Here is a 25,587-nt window from a genome sequence, read left to right on the forward strand (position 1 = left end):
ATTTTTAGTTATGCGTCTGTTTCACACAGGGCTAGATCAATACTTTTACATGGTGTTGTATACTACTACTACTACTACTACTACTAATAATAATAATAATAATAAACAAAAAATGAAAAATAATATGTATAAGTATTACATTCTACATAGATCATTGAATGTGTTACAAATATCACCAACAGTAATATAGGGCTTCGGAGCGTGATGTCACGGGGGTGGGCGTGGAAAGGATTTTGGCCCGATTCACCATTTTGGGGGTCTAAGCTAGGAGCGATAGCATAGCCATGGTTCGTACTTGCTGTGTGCTCGGCTGCAATGTTCGATCTTACGACCGGCACGGGAATAAGGTTGGATTGTCTTTTTATGCTTTCCCAACCTGGAAGCGACATGAGGCAGCTCGTGTATCGATGTTACCAAACGAAGGCGTCCAGCCTGGAGAGCAGCTGTGAGACGAGCTGACGTGCAGCTCTCTTCCATCTCCAAATATCTGTTGGTGCTCCAGACATTTTCATTCCGGTAAGTTCTAAATATGTTCATATCACTCTTTATAGCCTATTAGTTTCATTTTCGATGCGCTCTGAGCTCATAGCAAATTAGAACAAACATCCTACTGAGTGATTTTGCAGAACTACCTTCTATTTATAGAGTTGCTAATTATTTGGCATTATTGCAGCAAACCAGCCGATGAAATGGATGAAACATCATGACTGGTTTCCAGCGCTACACGAGGGACCTGCTTCAAACATACCACCATGCCAATCATGATTACTTCTTCCATGTGAGGGTGAAGAGGTGACCCTCCTGGATAAGATGGTGAAGGTTTGCTGCGTTTGGTGAACAGTGTGATAATAAAACCAGAGAAGAATGAAACCTGCTCCTGTTAAATATTCTTAAGTCTTGTGCTGTTATTTTTTCAAAAGATACAGTAAATAAAGTAATGTTAGTAGTGGGTGATATCATGTAAACACTCATGATTTGGTGTAAACATTTTGTCATTTGTAAACTGTAAATGACATGGATTCTACACTGTAACTGATGTGATGTTCTATAAAGTGGTTTAAATAAAAAAAAAAAAAGGCAAAATAATTTAGTTTCTTTATTCAACTTTTGAACAGCGGGACTCAGTCAGTACATATTCAGTAAATGCAAATTATTTACACAGCAGTGCACTACAGGCATAAATCTAGACCCCTAGATAAAACATGATGGCATTATAGCAGTGACAACTCCTCCACAGTAGCAGGTGGGATTTCTTTTTTGAGGACGGCTCCTTTTACCTGTCACTACAGATGGTCTGTGTATGTTTTGATCAAGAGCCTTTTTTTGGGCAGCTGAAGAGAAGTCGTCTATCTTATGGCCAACCTCTGGCTGTATCTTGGTCATATTACCAGGCAAAACCCAGTATGCAGGTTCATCTGTAACAGTCCTTGTGCCACGGATCAACACTGTTGCTTCTACATTAAACAGAAGAGCAGCTGACATGGTGCAGGTCTCTGCGACTCCGGCCATGCAGGTGCAGCGGGCGGCTTCAACCTTCCCTGTGATGCTCACAGTGACCCATGGCTGCAATGCTGGTTCATTCAGTCTTTGAGTGCAGGACCTGAAGCACACACAACAAAGTTCATTTAAAGACAAGAACTATGAGCCAAGGTCGACGTAAATGTGTTTAATCTACTTTATCATAAATGTAACAAAGTGTTTAGAAAGTTAGCACATACATGTCATTTTTCATTTCTTTATGTGTCCATCTATAGAACGCTGCAGGTTATATCTAAATCTGTCTGTTCTCTGTCAGAAACCTGCCTGCAGAAAATGAACCTAAAGTATGTAATGCAAGGATGTCATCACTTTAGAGATGGAGAAAGCATAAAATGTATTTTTAGTGACACAAGATACAAACATGGAAGCAAGATGTATAATTAGAATTATTTATAATAAACATTAATAAATCATTGCAATTTCTTTAACCATAAAGAATAACTAAATCCTTCAGGACAGTGTCTCATCAATGCACTGAACTCACTATGTTATCCCTCTAACAGCCTCCACATGTTCTCACTGTAATTTCCCCTCATGAATGAATTTATGCTGCACTAATGTGAATGTTTGCAGGGAAATCAAACGCATTTCACTCGCAGTACTCGAGCTGACTTACCTTTGTTTGAATGACGACTTGTACGCGCTGACTCCACAGATAAGGTATGAAATATGTCAGGCTACGTCAATAGCGGTTGGTCTTCAGGGTTTCTACTCCACGGCCGTATTTCATACGGGTCCACATTTCGAATGCACGCTATTTTCTGCAAGTACCGCCGCTTCGCCTCTGGACGCAATCGGTCTCTATACAGTCCATTCTCTTTTGAGCAGCTTTTAAGCATCTTGTAATCGTCGTTCCAACACAGTGTGTTTGATTTGATTCGTAGACCCCGAAAATGCCGCCGCGCTCCCACAATGCATTGCGGCGTGACGTCAACTCCGAAGCCCTATAATGTGTATATGATATAAATTGTGCCCTTTTAGGCAGGTTGTGTTTACAGATGAATTTTACTTAGTTGTTTGGGGGGGGGGGCAAAAAAGTCTTTATTTTTTATTTATTTCTTTTGCAGTTCTTTGTTTGTACTTTAGTAATAGGTAATTATAATAACCTAAGCATCATATAACGACAGGAAGTCTGTTTAGCGTGTCCTTCTTGCATGGTTCTTACGGTAATCCAACACTCACAAGCGGAAATCAGCTCTGGCCCCGCCCTCACAGTGCAAAGCTAACTGAAAGCTAAATAGCATATCTTAGCGCATGATGCCCATGAAGAAAAAGACAAGGGTCAGCTCAGTTGCTAATATTTTATTTTTTCGAAGCATACTTTGAAGCTGTAGAGTGATTCGTCGTCGCATAGACTGTAAGCACTGACAGGCAGCATGGCAGAGTCATCGCCGTTATCTGGAGTCAATGTTGTTTTGGTTATGGCCTATGGAAGCTTGGTGAGTAAGTTACACTAAAAGCTCGATACCTGGTGAACGGTGGTGTGTTTATGATAAGTTTTAACCTCAATCCTGTCACGCTTGGTTTTGTGTTCAGGTGTTTGTATTGCTGTTTATATTCGTCAAAAGGCAGATCATGCGTTTTGCAATGAGATCCCGCCGAGGGCCTCATGTACCTATTGGCCACAATGCACCAAAGGTGAGGCATGGATCTTTACTGTTTTGTTATTATTATTATTATTAACTTTTTGTGCCTTAATATTAATAAATTCTTTATGAATTAATCTACAGGGTCTGAGGGAGGAGATTGAGTCCAGACTGTCCAAAGTTCATGAGATACGTTATGAACCTCTGCTCCTGTCAGAAGAAGACGACAGACTGAAGCGGGCATCACAGATAAGTCAGTCAGCTTTTTAAACTCATTTTGAGCAAATGTTGTCCTTTTTATTTAGTTATTTTTTTAAACGTAACAAATTGATATCTTATATTTCAAAGGTTGCTACAACTACCTGTACAGAATGAAAGCTCTGGATGCAATCCGTGACTCAGGTGAGAGTTACAATTTGTTCCTTAAATGTATTCATCGGCTAAGAGCCCCTTCCAGTTTAGTGGTGATCAACAGGTTGACAGATGAGGTCAGGCAGGAGTCTCTGATGATCTATGATGTTCACAGATGACATCGTGATCTGTAGTAAAAGGAGGGAGCAGGTGGAGAGGTAGAAGCAAGAGAGAATGCGGCTCAGGTTGAGCAGTTTGGAGACAAAGTTATAGAAGCAAAGCTGAGATATGTTGGACATGTGCAGAGGAGGGATAGTGGATATACTGGAAGGTATAGGTGCAGGAGGAACAAAGGAAGACCACAGAGAAGGTTCATGGATTCAAGGAGCACATTTTTAACATGCTGAGCTTGTTCACAGCTGTCCAAACCCACATCATCTTTTTCAAGTGTTTTACTTATATTGCTGTAGTTTTGAGTTATTGAATTATATAGGATTTTGGCTGTAGAGTTCAGGGCTACCCTTTTCATTCTTTTTTCAGTGGGTGACAGATCTGATCTGCAGGGAGGCCAGTTCAGCACCCTAACTCTTTTACTGCACCGGCATGCAAAAGGCGATTTAGCATAGATTCAACATGGTGTTGCTCCAAAACATGTTGTCCAGGAGAATTAATGAAGCCGTCTTACATATTCAAGCTGTGCTGTTGCAGTAATGTACCCCTATACTTGCACAGACATGGGTTTTGAACCTGGATAGCACCTTTCCTCTTTATCCCAGCGGAAGTGTCAGAATATCCAAAAGAAGACAGGATCATTTTATGCTTCAGCTGAGTCCAACTTAAAGCAGTTCAGGCCCATATTTGCACAGTAGAGTTTGAACTGGCTTTGTGGATGCAGCTTACCACTGAGTTGACTGGTGGTGGTTTGCAGCCGTGTTCATGAGTTCTTGCTGTGCCACCTGACAGCCTGATTTCTCTGAGTCTGTTTATATTTCTGATTTTATATCAGTAGATGATATAATCGTTGTTGGGCATATTAAAGGTAAACATTTGCCAGTTAGCTGTAATATGTCCACTCAGTGGTTTTATGCATTTCTCAGCTTTCTCTGTAATTTTGGCCAAACAGTGGTGTCACAAAAGTTTCAAGCTTGAGTGAAATATAGAGTTTTAGTGATTCACAAGTCTTTTTGTTGTGGTTTCAGTTGAATTTTCTATTGTGTCTCAGCTTTTTTTTTTTATTATTGTAAAATAATTTTTAATTCTGTTCTTGTTTTGTTTTTGTTCCATTTAAAGCATTAAAACGTCTTTCCTGACCTTCAACTTGTCTTCCTTCCTCTCTCTGCCACAGGAATTCCTTTGCAGGAGATAAGTGGGAGCCCCAGCGCATTTACAGGACGCAGCTTCAGGAGCTGGCTAGTTGAGCTGCGCAACTCCCACTCTCTGATAAAGAGCAGCCGCAGTGCACTTATTGACCGTTTGCTTGAAGGCTACGACAGCGCTCGTCATGGGACTGGGGTGCATAAATGTTTTTACTGTATTTTACTGTATCCCAACAGAACTTTATTAGAATGTTTCAGGTTCCAGAATTCAGAAAGAATGGAAAAATCTAACGCTACCGTAAAGTGTTAATTCTAAATATAATCTTAATTTAGATTTTGCAGTTATTGCTTTCAAACTATTTAGGACCATTTAAGACGTCTTCTTCATCTGCCACGTCCACCACTGCTCTCTCTTCTCCCTCTAATCTCCATCTCATCCTCCTCCTCCTCAACTCAAGCCTTGTCTCCTCTTTGATTACGTGTTCACATCACATGAAAGTTTATTTGCTAAGCGTCTGAGTCCAACAACGTTAAAGCCACTTCAAACAAAGTTTCAGTAACATGGCCTAATTGCATGCACTTATTGAATCAGCAACTCTTATTGACAGAAAAGTTCTGGAAATCCTCGTGATGACAGTGATCCTGCTTCTTTGACTCATCGAGTCTTTTTACAAAGTTTTACAGCCTCCTTCAGATAAAAAGTTGTGGTTGCTCATCACCTGACGTTATGAAGTAAACTGTGATCTGACACTCACTAGAAGGACAGAGGGGCACAGAGGGTTCATAAAAGACAAGAATATAACGAGTTTAATTCTTTCATCTGCTGATGTGGATTTAAATATTTGTTTCAGGTGTTTGGGGAACCTGAGTTTCTTGAATATCAGCAAGCTCTAAACGAACTGGCTGACGTGTAAGTGTCACCGTACTGGTCCAGACTTGAAACCAGTCTTATTTCTGTTGCAGCAAGTGATGCGGTCTGCATTGTCAGTTTATGCAGTACATTTGAAATCATCTGTTTTATCACCCTCAGCGTGAAGGCGTATTCCAGCACCACCAGCCTCGACCAGCATCACCAGTCCGCAGCCAAGGACCTGACAGGCTCTCCTGTCCGCAGCACTCCCTCCACCATCCAGGTCACCTACCTGCCTTCAACCGGCCAGCGCAGCAAGAGGCCCAAACACTTTCTGGAGCTCAAAAGTTTCAAAGACAACTACAACACACTGGAGAGCACGCTGTGATGCAGTCATAGGATGGTTGTATGGTGTGCGGTCAGTCTACGGGGAAATAAAAAGTTATAGCAGACTGACTGGTTGGCTTTAAAAATGAGCTTTAAATAAGCTCAGAATGGACAGCGAGAGACATCTTATCCTCTATATTTTTGATCTAGGAAATGATGCAGTTGTTAAAGTCTTGCTGTCACAGGAGTTTTTTTTTTCCTTTTCTGTATGTGTGTGTTTGCTGTTTAATGTGTGCAGAGGAAAACAATTGTTTCATTTCATTTTTGTAAAAGCAGCAAGTCAACTGAATTTATTATTTTTTCTTGAGAGTTGAAATTGTAAATACAAATGTTTGATTAATGTACAAATGTAAGATATTTATGCTAACGTATTAAATTCATACGTGTGACGTGTATTTATATGAAGATAAAAGTTTTTTTGTGGTTTTGAGGGAACTTTCCCACCCTCTTTTTTTTTTATAATTAATGTCCCTGTATTTCCACTAGGTGGCGGTGTGAGGTCATAGAGGAAGGATATTGTAACCCGTGATTTAAAAAAAAAAGCGCTGTAAATCAACTGAGTCAAATGAACCATTTCTTTTATTAAATTTAAATAAAACTGGACAAAGTTTACATAAAAGTGACGCAGACTGAACTTCGGGGTATCTACACTCTTCACAGTATAAAGTAACTTTCTAAAAATATGCATCCTGGAGTGCAACCAGGTATTTGACAGGAAGAAGCAGCAAAGTCAATGCGAACAATGCATAATTATGTTAATAATCAAGCAAAAATAAGCGTAATTAAATATAACCTTTTAGCACAAAACATGTTTGGCCTGTACAATAAGCACGTTGAGGCAGTTAGTCTGTCACTGCGCAGCTAAAACAAGGTCAAACAAATCAAAATAGTATGACGATTGACCCAATCTCTCAGCTAAGCGTGAAACAAATTTTGTTGCTGACATCATAACCGCACGCCTGCTATTGGCAACGTGGTGCAAAGCACAGGAATTTGACCCTGAACCCCGAGAGTGACTGTGATCATGAAAACACTAAAATCACTGTGATTATTCGTGCATTTGACCCTAGACTAGCAACAGCGTTTAACTGACACGCCTTATAGTTTGACCTGTTGAAACAGCTTATTCAGATTCTGCATGGATCCCTGTTTGTTTTGAGGAAACCAAAAGAAGGTACAAAGAACAGCCCTAGAAGCAACAACGAGGTATCGACAGAATGTGCGTGAGGTCTGCTAAAACAACCTTTATAAAAATACAATTAAAAGAAAATCACTGCAGAGCTGCATTTTACATATATGGTTAAATATATAAATATGTACACAGTATTTAACTCCTTTGGTTGTCTCTCCAATCATGATTTGATCTCAATGACTTTGATGAATGGGAGGGCTTTGCTGCTCTGAGTTGTCGGTGTCAGCGGTTTGCTGCACAGAGGTGGGGGAGAAAAAGAAATGTTAAGAGATTATTTTAGACATCTGACTGTAGGATGACTAATAGAAAGGACTGTAAGTTAGGAAGTGATGGCTCACCTGTAAACAACCTCTGGTTTGTTCTCAGTAGATGAGGGTGGAAGATCCTGGCCTGCCAGGTAGTACTCCATGTGGTCATGCATTTCTTTGTTCTGTAAACAGGAACGGGATTAACGACGTTAAACGGCGCATTCTTTCGGCTTGACACAGGCACAGCTTTACTTCAAACAACAAAGCCATTTTATATTTTCCTACTGTTGGCAAAGCCCATAAAAAGACAAAAACCTGACATCGATAGTCTGTTTATGGTTCTGTGACCAACACCTAATTTATTCTGATGATCTTGTAAATCTATAATTGCAAAAAATATAATTTCATTGAAATAATAGGCCAACGAAATTTTCTAACATGCCTGGGCACAGCCAGGAGCAAAAAGTGCATTTTTTTGAGCACCACCTTCTTTTATGTGTGCCATGTTTAAGGAACAACACAGGGGATAATAGACTCCTAGATTTAAAAAGCTCATTTAAGAAAGCTACAGCTGTTTTTGATCATCTTTTGAGCAAAGAAAGGCTTTAAAAACAAAAGAAAACAGAGATAAATTCAGTGATTCAGCCTGTTTGCATTTTTTTTTAGAAAGTTCCTCACCTCTGCTTCCAGGAAAGCCACCTTCTCCTCCAGATCCCTGATGGCTCGATCTCTCTCCTGGAGAACCGTGCGGGAGTTCTGGAGCTGCGTTATAGATGCAACAAACAAACAATAAGAGACCGTATGAATAACACAAGATGCTTGTCTGCTTGAAGCAGATGCATCATCACTTATTTATCACCAGCGGTTCTGCTTCACCACATGCTTCCGCTTGGCTTCATCCCCCCAAATCAATTCTACTTCATGTGGCCGCCTCCTCAGAAATCACATTTTCTCATTAGTGGCTTCCTGTGTGTGTGTGTGTGTGTGTGTGTGTTTATGGGCAGCTTGCAAGTCTGTGTGTGTCTGTGTACACTATGCACCACCAGGCAACATCCTTATGTGCATAAATACCTGTTCGATCATGTGGCGGACCTTCCTCTGCTGACTCATTAACATGTCGTCAAGATGATGAATCTTTTCCTTCAGGACAGCCACCTCCTTCTCGAGCTCTGCACACCTGAAAGCAGATACATGAGAAAGCTTATATACAGTCAAGCACGTGAGTAAAAGATGTATTTCTCTTTTACTGCAGGACATAAAAGTGGCTTTCCCTTAAATAACGCAACATCAATCAGATAAGATTTTATAAGATGCTCTCTGGGCAGAGCCTTTCCTCATTATTGGTTTGTTAGAAACTTCTTCTTTTATGAGTCTGCGTGCAGTCTTACCTTTGCTCCTTCTCTCCTGCTTCCTCTCCGCCTGCTTTAAGCTGCAGCAGCTCCGCCTCTCCTGCAGCCATCTTGTCTTTGAGGATGCCGTTCTCGTTCTCCATGTTTCCCAGCAGCTTCTGCAGCTCCTCCACCTGTTGACCTCTCTCTGCAGACTGCTCCTCGGCCTTCTGCAGCCGCTCTGTCTGCTCAGCCAGCTGTGCCTGATACTCGTTTGATTCAGCCTGAGAGGAAAATCAAAGTGTGAGAACTTCCTTCTGGTGTGCTATAATATAAAGTTTGACCTGAGTCTGGTTTTCATTGATTTGATAAGGCCGATTCACTGCCACAGTTAGTATCCCTAAGATAGCTGAATTAACAAATTGTAACTCCACGTATTTTTTTCACTTATGTTGCCACCTGAGTAGAAAATGCGGCTTAGTTGGAATCCCCCCAGTTTCATTTTATTTGCACCTTTTTATTGCTTTTTGTTACATGAGATGTTCAAAGTGTTGAACTAGTTGAGGCAAAACAGTGCCTACTCAGAAATCATGCATCTATTCTGAAGCTTGTCCCAGTCACTGGGTGAGAGGCGGCGTATACCTCGGGACAGGTATCCAATCTGTCTCCTTAGGGCTTCTTAGAAATGCTAAATTAATGATTCTAAGCTTTATTAATTTCTCCTGGCAGCATTAAAGAGAACCTGTTATGCATACAAATATATTCTTGGACTCTACTAGAGTAGTTTTACGTGTTCTTGATCACAAACATGAGGTTAAACAGCAGATCTGTGTGCCCTGGATGACCATATTAAGGATATCCTCCCTCTATGATCCCACACAGAGCTACGAGTACAAAAATGCTGAAACTGAGCATTCAATGCAGTCTAAAGCCTGAGCTATTGGCTCACAGGTATTGCTTGTACATACTTGACCTCACCACTTGAAACTTTCATTGTAACAAAGTACATTTGATATAAAAAATCAGGATAATTGATCCCCTTTAGCTTGATAAGTGACTGTATGTTTTGTTTTTAAATGTATTGTTCTCGGCTATTTCTGTCTAAACTGAATTCAGTCAAAAAAAATTAATGATTTAGATAACTTCCTAGTAAATAATGTCTCATATCCTCCTGTTGCGTAATTTTGTTTCGCTGGAGTCACTAACAGTAAAGAATTGCACATGTAAAGTAAAGTGTTTGTCTTCGGGCGGTGCCCCTACATGTCCTGACAGATGAATGTACTGCAGAGCAAAGATCCAAACAGTGGAGGATCACAAGATGAGGGATGAAATCCAAAGATAACACTGACAGATAACAAGGACGATTAAAGGAGCAAGAGAGCATCAGAGGGGTGAGTCATAGCTGCAGTGGACAGGAAGCTGTGTCACGTTACTCATCTCCTGATACAGACCTGCAGTATGTCGATCTCCTCCTGATGCTGCTTCTCCATCTCCTTCAGCTGAGCATACAGGCGTTTGGTCACCTCTCTGAGCCTCGCACTCTCCTCCTGATTATCCCCAACCTGAGAGTGCACACACACACAAAGAAAGTGCTCAATTAGATTTAATCTCACAAGCCTCTTGAACCAGAGGGCTCAACATGGGCTAACAAACTGATAAAAGAGGCTGCTGATAGGCCATTTGCTTTGTGTTTACAAGGCTGCATGGTCTAGCCTGAGGTAACAAAATCATTTAGACAAGGAGCTGTTAAACTCTACTCAGATAATCTTTTAACTCAAGGCTCCTATTTGGGAAGACAGAATGGTTTCCTCTACCGGAGACACAACACATCTAATGCACTGTGATACAATCTGAAACCACTTAAAGGGAAGTGTAAATTGATCCTACCTTACCTATATACGATACATAGAAGATACTGGGTTTGACTAGCATGCACACACACAAACACACACAAGCTTTCTTGCAGCGCCAACACTGCTTGCTTGGTAGATGGTGTTGAATTACAGCAGTTGTTATGATCCGCCAAATCGAGAATAATGCATGGGAAAGACAATATCTTGTGTGTGTGTGGTAAGCTTTGTTATGAGCTGATGAAAGCCTGGGTAGCATTTTCTCTGCAAAAGCAGGCAGTTGTCTGGTTTGAATCAATGAGGAACTGCTGCAGGGACAGGCATTTTTTTTCCATCACGACTGTCATTTGAATAAAACTTTGAATGCATTCAAATGAACTGCAGCTGAAAGTGACTTCTTCCATTTCCCCATTTCATTCATCTCAAACTGATGAATAATCAAATGATAAAGGCTACACACGGGAGCGCCTCAGAAGAGGTCAGATAATTCTGCAAACTATGGCGAGCTTACGTAAGCATCGGTGTGGACGCCGTTGGCATTGATGACACCTGGTTGGCTGGTGGGTGCTTTGACTCTGAAGCCATTGGCTGGACGCTGAATAGGAAAAAGGAGCAAATGGGAGGAGGAATTAGTGCGGAAAAAGCTGCACATAAAATGGAACAGTTCAGTTCTACGCAATTAATATTGTGATACGCTGTGTTTGTGTTAGTTACATAATTACATAATTACATAATTTGGGTATTCCATATGTCTGCTTTAAAGGCCATGCAGGTCTCGTAAGCCTCTTAGGTTAAGAGAAGGTGACCCACACGCACAGTTCAACACTCACAAAGACCAAGCAGCAACCTATGAAGCTCTAAAAGCTGCAGGTCCTGAAGTGACTGCACTCAAAGGTCACTTTCTATAGTCCCATGTTAAAAACATTACATTAAATTAAATTGCACTAAATACACCTATCAACTAATTACCCACGTTCAAATGCAGTTACAAGTTTATGCTCAATAATAACATCTTCTTTATCTGATATGCATTTGGTATCAAACTGAAGGATACAGGCAGATATTTCTGTCTTTGCAACTTAAAAAAATTGCATTCAAATAAATAATGATAGTCATCTCTAAGCTCTCCCAAGCAACAGAGCATCTATGAATGATTAAGCCCCACATCTAAACCCTGCCAAATAACATCTAAACTAGGCAAGTAATTTTCCAGTTGTAACTCTTGCTTAAATATTCTATCATTTATATGGAGGCTATTGTTAACCACTAACTCTGCTCAGTCATTTGCATTTTACTTAGATGCTGCCACCTATTTTAAGGGCAAAGCTCATCTAAAAAAGCTTTTTATTTTATTTTATAAATGTCATGTAGATCTTGTAAAATTGGTAGATATTTACTGTAGATCTTTACTGTTTGGTCAGAGGAGGAAATTAGCCTTATATGCAGCACATATATATACATAACTTGTAATATACTTAACCTTTTGATCCTTTTAAGGCATTAAAATCACTATTCTTCCAAATTGCCGGACCAAAGATAATCTGTTGAACTGTTTCTGAGGCAGAGGGTGTGTACCTGGTTGTTGTTGCCATTCTGCCTGGCTGCCATCTGCTGTCTCAGAGTCTTCAGACAATACCTCACCTAAATACAAAAACACATCAGGCATTAAAAAGATGTGTACTATGCAGAACCACAGGTATACCCTTGACACAGCTGAACGCTGTGCTTAAAGAAACACACTCTGCTTTCCACCAATAGCTTTTCAGCTTTGACTTGTCCACACACTGACCTCCTGAATCTGGGACACCTCGTCCGTAAGCATCTTGACGCTTTCTTCCGGTGGGTTTTTTCCGAGGTAAAACTGGATGACACAGTGACCGCAGCATGTTAGATAATATGACTGTAGTTCAGTTAAAACTGAAGTGTTGAGTTGCTCAAACTTTATCAATAAACATGAGCAAGCAAAACAAGCTCACATACTTTGATGACTTCAACTTCTATGTGAGGTCTGACTTCAACTTCGTCTTCCTGCCCTTCAGGTTTTTGCGGCGGCGCAAATTCTATGGTGCTCTCCTACATTCAGTATAAAAAAACAAACACAAACCCTCATATGTATATATCAAACTTCCCATTCTGCATTCCTCTCTTTCTCTCAGTTAACAAATAGTTTTAAAACTGCTTTGAAGTTGTACCTTACTGTTGTGCTGTTGTGAGGTGTTGCCTGTCTGGTCTCGACGTTGTAAGCTGAGTCTAAGCTGCCTGCAACGGTCCTGAAATGAAAGATGAGATAAGAAGATGTGCTAAATGAAGCATCGGGGAAATGAAGCAGGGCTCAAAATGAAAGTCTCAACTGAAAGACAAGGTGGAGCTGAAAGCCAGAGAGAGACAGCGTTTTTTTTTTGGGGGGGGGGCATAAAACTTCCCCTTTATTGAGGTTTCTCCTTGGATGCCACACAGCTAAACTGTGAAGCCTAGCAACCGCCAATGAGGAAACATTTCCACTCTGCCCTCGTGGCCAAGTCTGGTGATTATGACCAAACACTGGAGAAAATGAAACCAAGGCTGACCAGTCAGGGACAAAAATATCACAACTCAAAACATCCGTGACTGAGTCAACTTGTCGCCTTGGCAACGGAAACAGAAAATACGGAGATTATTTGTCATGCAGGCTTTTATAAACTAAAGTTTATATAATACACACACACACACACACACACACACACACACACACACACACACACACACACACACACACACACACACACACACACTGGAAATTCCAGAAAGATTCAGATGGTTTGACTAACATAACTCATGGCCAACGTTATTCACTGTAACTGTCCATCTCTTCTATTGTATTCTAGTCTGTCCCACTCATTTTTATAGTATCTGTTCTGTTTGGTTTGTTTTGATCAGTGCATCATGCCTTATGTTTGAGCCGAGAGATGTGACCTCTTCTCTTGAATCTACTGCAGTGCATTGCATTCTATTTTGTAGATATTGTTATATATGTGTATACTATTCTATTCTATTATTTTGATATATCGCCTACTTATATTTCAGTTCAGTTCTAGTTAATTGTGCTCTCTGAATGAGGCAGTAGGAATCCCAGTAAATGTGCCCTTGTGTGGATCATCTCCTTAAACTGTCCTTGCCAGTTATTGCTGCAATAGTGTTGCATCTTGTTGTCCTAATAAGGCAGACACTCCCGCCAGTGAGAGTACTCTTTCACTGGAAGTACGTGTCATTGTGTGCTGATCATGACTCTTTAATCTACGCTCACATGCTAATCAGCGTGACTTGCTGTAGTAATTCGTTTTTGAGGGGTAGTTTTCATTTTTTTTCTCCCACAAACTTAGACACAAATACATTTAACTCACCCGAGAAAGTCAGCTAAACCCACCTGTGATTTTAGTCAAACCACATAACAAACAAATGCTTAATATTGTAAAAACACGCACTTGTCCCTGGGAACACCCATTTAGTAGGATGAAGGTGTATTTGTGTTGCTTTAGTCCAAATATGCAAAGAAAACAAACGGTTTAGTCCTTTTGACAAACAAAATCCCCTGAAAGTGAAGGATAACACTCTAATTGCTGGTGAGCTACGTAACAGTTCATTTTTATCTTATCTCCAAATCCACTATGTCTGGAGTGTATAGCTCATGTATAGTTTGTCCCCACCCTACAGTATATGAGCATATGGAGTGCTTAATATGCTAAGACAATGTGTAGGCCGAGCTCCTGTGAAAACACTGTGTGCTTTGTGGTTCTGCTGTGCACGCTGTCATCAGTGGCCTTAATTAAATTCCGTGTGGGCGTGACCACAGAGGACAACAGGTAGCTGCAAAAATGGCGCACAGCTTAAGAGCCTGAGGCAAAAATAAAGCTCTTGCACTGTAACTGTCTTCTTCGTTTAGTTTAAAAACTTGAACTTGTAACCCTGTAGTAAATACCCAAAACTATTACTATTATGACAAAAGGCTAGAATATGCTGCGTTAGTTCAAACACTCCTAATAGCATGAGTTTGAGGTATGCTGATTTGTTTACTTGTATTGCGTACACCAGATGTTTACAGCTGCTGTTCACTGGTTTACTGATCCCCACATAAATATGTTTCTCCAGTTCCAGCCTCCTGTTTTCCATCACAAAGGTATTTTAGCTATTTCACAAGCATTTGAGATGCTTGTGTTTCACAAAATGCAAAGACAGCAAAGAACCAGATGTTTCTCCCTCTCTGGTTCTGCAAAAGAATGCCATAAAACTTCACCTGAATCATATTTTACATTTACACGCTATTTGTTCTATAATATTCTCACTATTAATACCACCCTGTTTCATCAGTGGCACCCAGCATGCTTTTGAAATAATTTAGTAATGTTTCTCACACATTGTTCCTACTTACACACCTTTAATTTGCTTGCAGTGAAAATGACACCTGAGAGGCACTGACACGTACTCTACATACCACAGTCTGTCGTCAGCTTAAAGAAAGCATTACTTGTGAGCACATGTACACACATACTCGAGATATAAGGGACACAGTGTAATCCTAAACAAGCTCGGGGTTTAAACTTGAAAGGCACTTTTAGTCAAGAAAACCAAATGGAAAGTAGAACACATCCTAGAATAAGATATTTTGCTCTTTTTTCTTACAGATTTTGTTTCACATACAATAACTGGCAAATTCATTAGTCAGCCATGCCTTCTTTCCTGTGAAATCCCGTTTAACCGTGTCATGCTTCCAGTAATTCTGTGGCAAGGCAGTTGGGGGTACGCCCACTGACTGCTGGTGGTTTGTTGATTAGTGGCTGCTCATCACGATGGTCGCTGGGATAAAATGAAACTGTGTGACTGAGTGGAAACAGATTTCGGATTCTGGAGTGTTTCGGTGCATGCATGAACATGCCATGTTAAACAACGCATCAAATGTGGGGAACACATTTGGCTACTGACGTAAGCGACCAGTTCTCTGTTTGCAATTCAAACAAATGGCTTAGCTTGAATGGCAGCTCTCAGAGCGCGATTGTGCCACCTGAAAACCATCAGCACAGAGGCGGTGAGAGGTAAGCCAAGTCTGAAACTTTGATCTGAGGGAGGGACACCTCAAGGGCTTTGCTCTCAACAGAGACGCAGGCAGGATCATGGGACAGGCGCACCCTGGGCGGAGCTGGCAGTGCACCTCACCACATGCTATTCTTCTGCTGACAGTAATAGTTGTAATGAATCACAAGTCAGAGCTCACACAATGACTTGACTGCACATATTGGAGGGGCCAGGTGCATGAAAACAGTCCCAACAATTGACTGCAAGACTTATTAACCACCTTTCCTACAAAAAGTGTTATTATGTGTTATTACAGAGCAGCTAGCCTCTACCTGTGATCACGCTCCAAGGTGAAATAGAACTGAGAATAGCTGAATGCTTTTTTTTTTTTTTTTGCATAGAAGTAAGTGCTGACTGTTAAGTCCTGATGTAAAAGCCATTAAATGCATGTATGGACAAAACAGAATGACTTAAGGGCATAGGTTTCCTTAAAAACAGATTGACATATGTTCCCCAGGCCTGTGGTTTAAGTCATCTACGCTGTGTTATGTTTTAAAAGTATCACCTATAGAAATATCTGCCTTAGACAGGATGCTAGGAAACCAGATGTCACTCTCTTTATGGCGAACAAAGAGCCAGAAAGAAAAGAAAGAAAACAGAGCTGCAAAGTTTCTTTTCAGGAATCACCCCAATACTTAAAAAGTCCCAAAGCCTTGTTGCAAGTTGTTGCTTGTAAAAACTTCTGTCTGCACCTGCCAGTAAGTGTGCACTTTGCTAACATCACAGCTTAGCCGAGTGGAGACACCATCATTGTTATAAAGCCTGCCACTAGCACAAGGGTCTTAGATGGTCTTTTCTGCAGAATGATACAGTTGCCAGGGTAGTTTGTGAATTTAAATCTAAATGTCCCATTAAATTTTGTTAAATTTAAGAGATTTGTACAGCTATCTCCTAAACTGGATGACTTGCATAGTCTTGCATTTACAGATTGTTCGATATAGTTCCACATCATCAGAGCTACACAGCTCCACTATCTACATGTATCTGCTCTATGGGCATGAACTAACTCACGTTTTTAATGAACATAATTTAAAAAAAAACCTTTCATCTGCTCTGTGCGTTTACAGTGCAGATAATAATCTGCTTCCACTCTTGAGACAAAGAGGCAGACACTTGTGAGAGCAGCTTCTCCAGGCTTGTCTGTGCAGCTCAGGGCTTCTGTAAAAGCCTGACCTCATATAACTTCAAAGCCTAAAGAACACAGAGCGTGCAAAGTCAAGTAGCCTTTTTTGCACAAAGAAATATTATCTTTACAAATATAACTGTTTCACAAGGTGGGAAAGCTCATGAAAATAGTTTAACTGATCATATCAGAGCCACTGAGGGACGTGCTTTTCTATGGGAGTTGATTGATTTTCCTTTAAAGGCATGGAACAAAGCACCATTAAATAACTGTTTTGTGCAACATGAAGTAGAACTAGCAGTCTGCAAGTAATCAGCCAAAAGCTCATGCTTCAGACTGTGCTAAATGTTTTGTTTCAGGCAGTTTTTGGTTTTTTTTTGCTCTTGGCACTGTGTGATGTCACAGTTCTGGCTATGAGAACAGCACTCCTAACCACGTGGCATTCGAACTTTTCGATTTGGTGTGTGAGAGCACAACAGCATTAACAATTACTAACAATTTAGTTACTAGTTAAACAAATTATTACGAATCCCAGTGCTGTGACACTAATAAAGACGTGAAACATTAAATGCAAAAATGCAAACAAAGTGCTGAGATAAAGGTTCTGGTAAAAAGACAAACTGTAGCTTAACTGTGTAACTGAGCAGCAGCAGAGAGCCCAAAGGGAGAGTCTGTTTTCTGTCTCTAATGTCCTGCATTCAGCATAAAAAACAATGGAAGTGGAATACTGAGAGGTGCCAAAGCTACTGTATGCATTTCTAGTTCTTTCTACCTCCTTTAGTGGAGGGTGTAACTTCAGTGATTCATATAAAAGGATGAAAACAGCTCATATTGTGGAGATATGGAGTTTACTACTATATAAGAAAAGAAGTAATTTGACTGGAGGAAAGAAAAAAAGAATTTTATTTAATGGAGATCATTTTTTAACAATGATCAAAATAGTTAATTATTCCTAAACCTGTAAAACTGTTAACTGAGCAGATTAAGATTGGCTTATCTCAGACCAGAACACAAAAGCATGAGGGGGACTTGGACAGTGTAAGCGGAGCGGAGCAGAATTAGGTAGTCATTATCTCTGAAGCTGAGATGATCAAAGACTCAACAACACTGCAGATCACATCATCATTATTGGAACAGACTCACAGGAGACATGAAAACAGCTGTTTATAAATCTGTCCAGCCTGACTCATGAGTACTGATTAGTAGGTGGCATCACAGCTTCCCCTATACGAGTCTGGGCTACCAGAGCATCCCTCTATCGCCGGTGACCTTACACAATCAACAGAGGAGCGTCCCACCAAGGGGGCAACTAACTCCTCCATGACTGCCGTTCACTGATCTGGAGATGATGTCATAGTGAAAGGATAGAGCAACACCGAATAAAGGATCAGACACTCAGAGATCACTGAAGCAAGCTAAAAACATTGGAAAGGGAAAACCAGGCCGAGCAGTAACTCACAGCAAGACCCCCCCGAGTTCACAGCCATGTGTGAAACCTACCCATCTCCACTACCAGTCAAAACAGACGTGTTTTATTACTAAGCAACAGGCTAAACACCTTATGAATGAAGACGTAATTATCTGCTTAAAACAAGTTTTTGTTATCCGCAAATCCTGCTCCACCAGATCGCGCACGCCATACACATTATAGGTATTAATATAGACTCGTCTCATGAATAATCCCCAAAGAATATTGAACTAATACAATGAAAGCTGAATCATTTTTTTCATGACACAAGAAAACAACTGACAAATAGGAGGTGTCACTTTTACAATTACTTTTATGTAACAAGTTAAATACTAGCACGCAGGAGGTGAGAAGAAACTTAACAGAATCAGGTCAATTCAGATTGAATAATAAAAGTTTGGTGGTTGCTTTTCGGAGAAATCGTGCTGATCAAACAGACGGCAATGTTCATTTAAAGAATTTCCTTGCAGAGATCATGTATCGACTGGTCTACTGGGAAGACAAAGCTAAATGAATCATCTGCCAACCACCGCTCTATACTTCACCATGCAAAAGCAAAATATTACAACCACAAGAACCATCACAGACTTTACCCTCATAATAATCACCATGATAATAATCACCATGCCACTTTATCTCACAAAGAATCACACTTATATCTACCTGGGCTGAGAAAGTTGTCTGGGACTTTTCCCGGGGATGATCAGGCAGCTGCGATCCAGACTGTCTCTATCTGTGTGACTAAGTACATGGGAAGCCACGGCTGTCTTGCCTTACATGGCTGGGCGAGGCTGCATCAGCTGCCCAACCCCTTTTTTTTCCCCCCTCCAGATTATTCTCCCGTCAGAGCTACAGCGAGAGCGCCAGCTCAAGGAGGCACGCAGTTCAGAGCTTCCCTACAGGACTGTGATGTTAAATACAGCATGGAAAAAACTGGAGGGAGCATTTCCACTGATTAGATTATACAGAACTGTGGACTAAAAACTTTGTTGGCGTTGAATTTAAACAAATATTACAATGGTCAGCTTGAGTCTAAACATAAGAACCTACTGAGCTTTTGTTTTAACATCTTTTGTTGATGAATGTGACAAAGGAAAGCAGTTGTGATTACAATTTTACATACACTCATCATGGGTATCAATGTCACGCTAATTTTGGGCATTTAATCATTTCTTTGATCTGTTAGTATCTTACTGTACGCATGAGGAATGACCTCATTTATCTGCCACATAGTGACAGTGGTAGTTTGCAGCACACTGAGGAATGTGTTAAGAGTTACATAACAGAGATTAATGAAGTATCTTTATATAACGAGTTACTGGCACGGTGCGTGTGTGCAGAGCAAACAAAACCATGCAAACAAAAGTCAAATGCTGCACCGACCAAATATGTTCATGTTAGTGCATGCTTATCCAGCTATCTTTGACTTAGTACGCACATCTCCTAAATGATATTAATCCTGATATTCTGTTACATAACGTGTTTTGTGGCCATTTGAAGCTTATAATGAAGCCACAGTTCAACTTACAATCAACTAATCATTTGTTTTGTCAAATGAGGAGACAGCAGACCATCTAAGAAGGACTCTTAAACATGCTTATTTTATGGTTTCTTTGTTATTTTTTGTTAGTAAACTAATGATCTAAATCTTCTGGTTTCCTGTTGGACAGTACAAAATCATCAATTGACATATTTAGTCTTTGGAAAGTTGTGCAGGACCATTTTCACAATTATAAACAATATGGGGTTTCTACTTTTATAGAGTATCAACAAAGCATTTTTACTCATGTTTAACATAGGGAAAAGTCATATATACACGTGCTCTGATTTAGTGATATATGTACAAACATATGTAAAATCCCCATATTCTTTCACTAACTTCTAAGTGCTGCTTTAACCTCGGTTCACTGTCTTCCAGCTGTCATTGTCATTCAGTTGTTTTTGTTGACGTGTGAGTAGTGCCAACATAACCTTTAGACGTGTTTGTAATACAAACAAAAGACTTGCATGCGATCTCTCCCACGTCGCTCTCCAAGTACATCGTGGAGCTAAGCAAACCACATTGGAATCCAGCTAAGGTATTTTAATAACAACCTTACCTAGAATGCGCTTGTTGTTCACATCATGTTCACAGACATGACACAAGAGACCCTAAAATTACCCTTAAATTACCGTTACCATTACTTAATACAAAATAAACCTCTAAATGTATTTAAATGGGTTATTTGAGGCCATGTTTAAGGTGAAAAAACCCATGTTTTCTCTGCCTGATATATACAATATACAGTACACAATATACAATATACCCAAAGGCTCTTATCCTGGGGTGTCAAACGCCAGGCCTTGAGGGCCGGTGTCCTGCAGGTTTTAGATCTCAACCTGGGTCAGCACGCCTTAATCAAATTATTAGTTCATTATCAGGCCTCTGGAGAACTTCAAGACATGTTGAGGAGGTCATTTAGCCATTTAAAGCAGCTGTGTTGGATCAAGGACACATCTAAAACCTGCAGGACACCAGCCCTCGAGGCCTGGAGTTCAACACCTGTGGGTCTCAGGCTCTCTGAATAAGAAAACTGGGAGGATTTTTGAGACAAAAAACTAACATTGCACTTTTACTTCTAGCTATAAAACTACAATAAACCGCCTTAAATTGTTTCTGATGGCACTAAACCTATTCTAAAAAGTCATAGCTGTAACTCTTTCACATTAGGTGGCCTTAAAATACATTTTTATGATGTAAAATAATCTAATATCGGCTATATTGGTGGATTTTCTTTTTGAAAAGTCGGGGGGGAAAGAACAGTCAACTCAAGGTGCTTTATGTTGAAAAGTAAAGATTTTGTATTCTGGGGAAAAACTCAGTAACCCCATAGATGCACTTTGTGACTGCGGGAAGAAAAAGTCTCTTTTTACAGGAAGAAATCTCCAACAGAGGCAGCAATCTGACACAGCCGGTTTGGGAATGAGGTAGGGAAGAGAAGATAAAAGAATAGAGAACATAAGGAGGCAGGACAAAACGCAGACAGGAACAATGTTCTTTGGACAGATTAAACCAAAATTAAGATGTCTGGCCCTAATGCAAAGCACTACATCTGGAGAAAACTAAACACAGCATATGAGCACAAACACATCGTATTACTTGACAGGCATGGTTGTGAAGAGGCGATTCAGAAAATGAAATAATTTGGTTGCTTTTATTTACTTTTTCAGCAATTTATTTCACCTGTTACTTAACTGAATGTGAAAACACTGCTGTCTTCTCAGCTGCATGCATCTGCTGAGACTATAGTCAAGAACGATCTCAGAACAGTCCACACAAACAAGATCCCCTCCAAACCACAAACAGTTCTCATCTACATATGAATTTGTTGCACCAGATCTATCAGTAGAGGGAGAAATGCTTGAACAGCCTGAGTGCATTTGTTGGGAAAGATTTCTGCTTCCTGCCAAGAGTCTTTATAAACAAATTATCGGTTCATTCGCGCTGCCACCATGCACCACATGTGGCATCACAACAGGACTCGACACGTATAAAATCATTGATTTAAAGCACTAAATTAATTTAACCGAGATCTTGACAGCATCACGCAATGTTTAATATTTTACTTGGCAGATTCACAATAAATAGTTGTCATTTTATATCTACAAGGAAGCATCTCAAGAAAACAATGCGCAAGACAGTTGGAAGAAAAAAAAACTGTTTGATTGCCAGTGATCATATTTCTACTTAACTACCAAACCAACAAGTACCGGCACATTCTTAATGAGCGCTGTGACGCTCAGAGTTCCCTGTAAATTTGACTTTCTTGAATGTCCGGTCACCTGCTTTGTAATCCTTCTACAATGGCTCGAAAGATTACAGTTACTGTATCTGTAATAAAAAACAAAAACAAAACACGGCTAGAGGCTATAATTGTTCACTGGTGTTTAATGAGTTGATAGCATTTACATTTCCCTTGTGTGAACACATCAGTTCATTCTTAAAAAGTTTATTGTATATGGTCACGGTTAAGGTTCAGGTGTAGCACTTCCCTTCTCTACTTGATCACTCTAAGCATTCCCAAAAGCACTTCTTTATACATGTAAGTGCTTTCTATGTAAACATCATACACACACATTCACACGCAACTCAGTTTGAGAAAGACTGGAGACTGGAGCAGCCAAGGATTGAACCAGCTTCTGATTGGACGAGAATATTGGTGTATCTACAATGGTAGTGCTTATTTTTCTGTGCAGGCGAAGTTATTAATAAAACTAAAGTCAAGCAACAAGAAGCACTGCAATACAGTGGCTGGACTTGCTTGAGATTTTTTTATTCTTTGAAATCACAGAACATTTGGAATTACTTTAAATGCTTTTATTGCTTAGATTTTGATTTCTTATACACCAGGAATATTGCTATATGTGACATCAGAAGTATACTGCCTTTAGAAGTTGTTGATGCAGGTGCAGCATCACAGTTTTGGTTTGGATTGCCATATGTGCTATTAAATTCTGCTTTAAAATATATATGTGCTGCAGTTAGCATTATTTATAGTTTATTTATAGTAATCAAATTTCTTTCTGCAGCTTCTATAGGATACAGCAGCAAGTTTTTAGTCCAAAGGTGGGTAATTACTTTCCTTAAGAAGCTTATAAAGAGATGAAATGAATATTGGTTAATTTCAAGAGTTAAATAGTTTCTCATGCAGCTCCTTGGGGAAATGAATTGCCCACCCCTGATCTACACTATTGTCGTTTAATGGCCATGTGATTATGAATAACTAATCTCTAAGGTCCTGAAAGTTTAAAACATTAAAAAATTAGTGAGCGCTTCAGAATCCCTTGATTGAAGTGACTTCAGCATTGGTGGTCAGCCCACATCTTTTGCCATTATTCCACTTTTTAAGTAAACAACAAGAAAAGTTAACACTGCATCATATATTGAGTACCTCAGCACAGGTGAGTTATTTATTTATTTAAAATAAGAGTCATTAGTTAAATAGTCGTAGCTTATAATTAACAGTGTTGCCGGTCAAAGGTGAGTAGAAGCGTTTACTCAAATTTTTTATTAAGTATTACTAAAAATGTTCACGATCATGTCCCCACACTGTTAGAGAAATATAGACATCAGCCCAAGGATCCTAATTCTCATCTTAAGTGATGTTGTTCGATTTGCCATCTTTATAAAAACAGTCTGCGTTGTGTTCAGCAAAGGAAACGTGATGCAAATATGGTGAACGAGGATGAGGAAGGATAGATTTTTGCTTTAACGTCACATTATTTTACATAGTTCATGTGAGGTTATTATTATTATTCTTATTTGCGGGTAAAAGTTTCGCTTTCATATGAAAAACTGCTCTTAAAAATTGGGAAGTCTAATGGGAACTATGTCATTGTGGACCAAAATGTGCCCAGTATGAAATCCGGGTGAGTGCAACGCTAAACTTAGTAGTTAGTGCTTTTAAACCAGTGTCACGCAGCATCACTCACTTTAGTTTCGTCGTCCTCTTCTCCCTTTTCCACCGCCCGCGTCACGCCGCCGCTCATCTTCTCGTCGGGAAGTGTCGACAACACATAAAAATAAGTGAAAAATCAGAGCTGTTCAAAGTTACTGGACACGGTTTCTTTGAGTACTGTGTTTTTACAGACTCTGCTCTTCGCGAGTAACTGTTAAATACGACACACGCCCGGGGAGAGGTGGAGAGACCTGGACCCCGCTGCGCTTCTGCCTCCCTCTGCCGTCTGTCTGACTGTCAGGTGCTAAAGTAAAGCAGACCTGCCTACCTTATGCAAGTGGAATGCACTGAACCACGGTGTAGCCCATATTTACAATTGCTGACATATTTTCCAACATGACCATTTTTATTTTGGGCTTAAAGCTGTCTGTATACTTACTCATATTTCAGTGTTTTTCCTAGACACGGGATATTCTTCTTCTTCCCATAATAATAATAGTGGATATGATGACGACTATCTTAACGCTACTCGACCTATATGCTATTTAACACATTTCTCTTTCAAGGCACATTAGCAATCATTAAGGTTTCTTGTCTTATAATGGATTATTTATGAATGAATACAATGTTGTCACTAATGCTGAATATAAATGAATGGCTATGTCTTATTTGCCCTTATAAACATGAAGAAATAAATATGAGTAAAATGCATCTGAATTTTTCCGTTTTAATATTGTGTAAACAATTTTCGCGATTTTCATTTAGTTAGTTTAGTTAGTCTCTTTTATATTGAAACAATTGGATTACATGTATAAATAAAGGTTAAATAAAATAAAAAACTGAAAATATGTAAATATATAAAATAAAAGTTTTATTTACTCATATAATTAAGCAGTAAAGAGCACATGCTTGGTACAAACTGACTGTATGCCAATTAATTACATGTAATTTGACCGGATTCCGTTGAATTGAACGTTTTACGTTCTTGTGTAACAAAATTATATGGAAAATTCACTCAATTAAATAAATAAGGTCAGCAGTAAAGTGCATGGTGATGGCTTCTTTGCTTTCGAGCACATTTTATTTAAATATTGTCTAACCTCTGAGAAGTTGATGCCACCTCCATCGGACAGGTATTTGGTGGCACTTCTCCTGGACCATGGCATTTTGTGTCCAGCCCCCTGTCTGATCTTCTTCCAGAAGGAGCCCATACGCCGTCTCTCTTCATCTGTCTTGTCAAAAATGTTTCTCTTGCACTTCCCTGTGATATGTCCCAGTAACACAACAGTGCTGAAAGTGCAGGATCTGCTTCTTCTACGCCACAGCTAATTCTGTGCTAGACCTGCAAAGAGGATATAGTCCTGTTTAATAACCATCCTGCCCTGCAAGGAGCCACCTCTCTTGAGGCCTACACTGTAAACAGGTTGAGTAACAGCAAATATATCCCGCTGTAATTGGATTTACAGGAAAACTGTTGTAACTGCATTTTATGTTAATTTGCTGTAATTATGCTTTATTCAATCTCTTTTGCATTTAGTAACAAAGGTTTTGAAACTTTTATTTTGACACCAGGACTGAAACATCAGCCCAGATAAGTTTTCTACTTAGCATCTAGAATATGAGAGCCCTGGATCAAACAGAACATGTAACAATTCACTAACACTAACTTAGGTGATCATAAATTCATATAAAACATCCCGCCATATGACCTCTTACCTAAAGCTATCAGAGGCTCTATTTTCCTGTTGTCACTTGCACCCAGGAAGGTGTGGGATTAAGGGAAATGACTTTACCTTATAGACAAA

At 39.8% G+C, this 25,587-nt stretch overlaps 2 protein-coding genes across 2 annotated transcripts; one reads left to right on the plus strand and one right to left on the minus strand.

Moving 5' to 3' along the window:
- Positions 1-2,720: 2,720 nt before the first annotated feature.
- On the plus strand, positions 2,721-6,422 carry LOC102298017 (protein C1orf43 homolog). Its single transcript, XM_005927583.3, has 7 exons — positions 2,721-2,978; positions 3,076-3,177; positions 3,270-3,378; positions 3,474-3,527; positions 4,822-4,988; positions 5,644-5,702; positions 5,823-6,422. Exons 1-7 carry the CDS (start codon positions 2,916-2,918, stop codon positions 6,028-6,030), a joined length of 762 nt encoding a protein of 253 aa, XP_005927645.1. The 5' UTR covers positions 2,721-2,915; the 3' UTR covers positions 6,031-6,422.
- A 168-nt stretch (positions 6,423-6,590) lies between these two features.
- On the minus strand, positions 6,591-25,155 carry tuft1b (tuftelin 1b). The gene is made up of 13 exons (XM_005927582.3): positions 24,883-25,155; positions 23,817-23,873; positions 12,840-12,917; positions 12,628-12,720; positions 12,437-12,508; positions 12,223-12,288; positions 11,159-11,242; positions 10,249-10,359; positions 8,858-9,081; positions 8,541-8,646; positions 8,148-8,231; positions 7,560-7,651; positions 6,591-7,454 (listed from the first exon to the last, which is right to left on the minus strand). The coding sequence occupies exons 1-13, from the start codon at positions 24,991-24,993 to the stop codon at positions 7,382-7,384; spliced, it is 1,251 nt and encodes a 416-aa protein (XP_005927644.1). The 5' UTR covers positions 24,994-25,155; the 3' UTR covers positions 6,591-7,381.
- Between the last annotated feature and the right edge of the window lie 432 nt (positions 25,156-25,587).

The sequence above is a fragment of the Haplochromis burtoni genome, unplaced genomic scaffold (assembly GCF_018398535.1).
Source record: "Haplochromis burtoni strain Fernald_Lab_line unplaced genomic scaffold, NCSU_Asbu1 Contig_90, whole genome shotgun sequence".
Classification (NCBI taxonomy): Eukaryota; Metazoa; Chordata; class Actinopteri; order Cichliformes; family Cichlidae; genus Haplochromis; species Haplochromis burtoni.

Bases quoted from the DNA above. Each gene is read 5' to 3' on its own strand.
- tuft1b (XM_005927582.3), bottom strand. From the start codon at position 24,993: ATGGGCTCCTTCTGGAAGAAGATCAGACAGGGGGCTGGACACAAAATG. The intron at 23,874-24,882 runs GTTAGACAATAT...CCCGACGAGAAG, and splicing joins GTGGCATCAACTTCTCAGAG to ATGAGCGGCGGCGTGACGCG. The intron at 9,082-10,248 runs GTCTGTATCAGG...TTTTCCTCTCAG, and splicing joins AGGAGATCGACATACTGCAG to GCTGAATCAAACGAGTATCA.
- LOC102298017 (XM_005927583.3), top strand. From the start codon at position 2,916: ATGGCAGAGTCATCGCCGTTATCTGGAGTCAATGTTGTTTTGGTTATG. The intron at 3,178-3,269 runs GTGAGGCATGGA...ATTAATCTACAG, and splicing joins TTGGCCACAATGCACCAAAG to GGTCTGAGGGAGGAGATTGA. The intron at 3,379-3,473 runs GTCAGTCAGCTT...TATATTTCAAAG, and splicing joins GAAGCGGGCATCACAGATAA to GTTGCTACAACTACCTGTAC.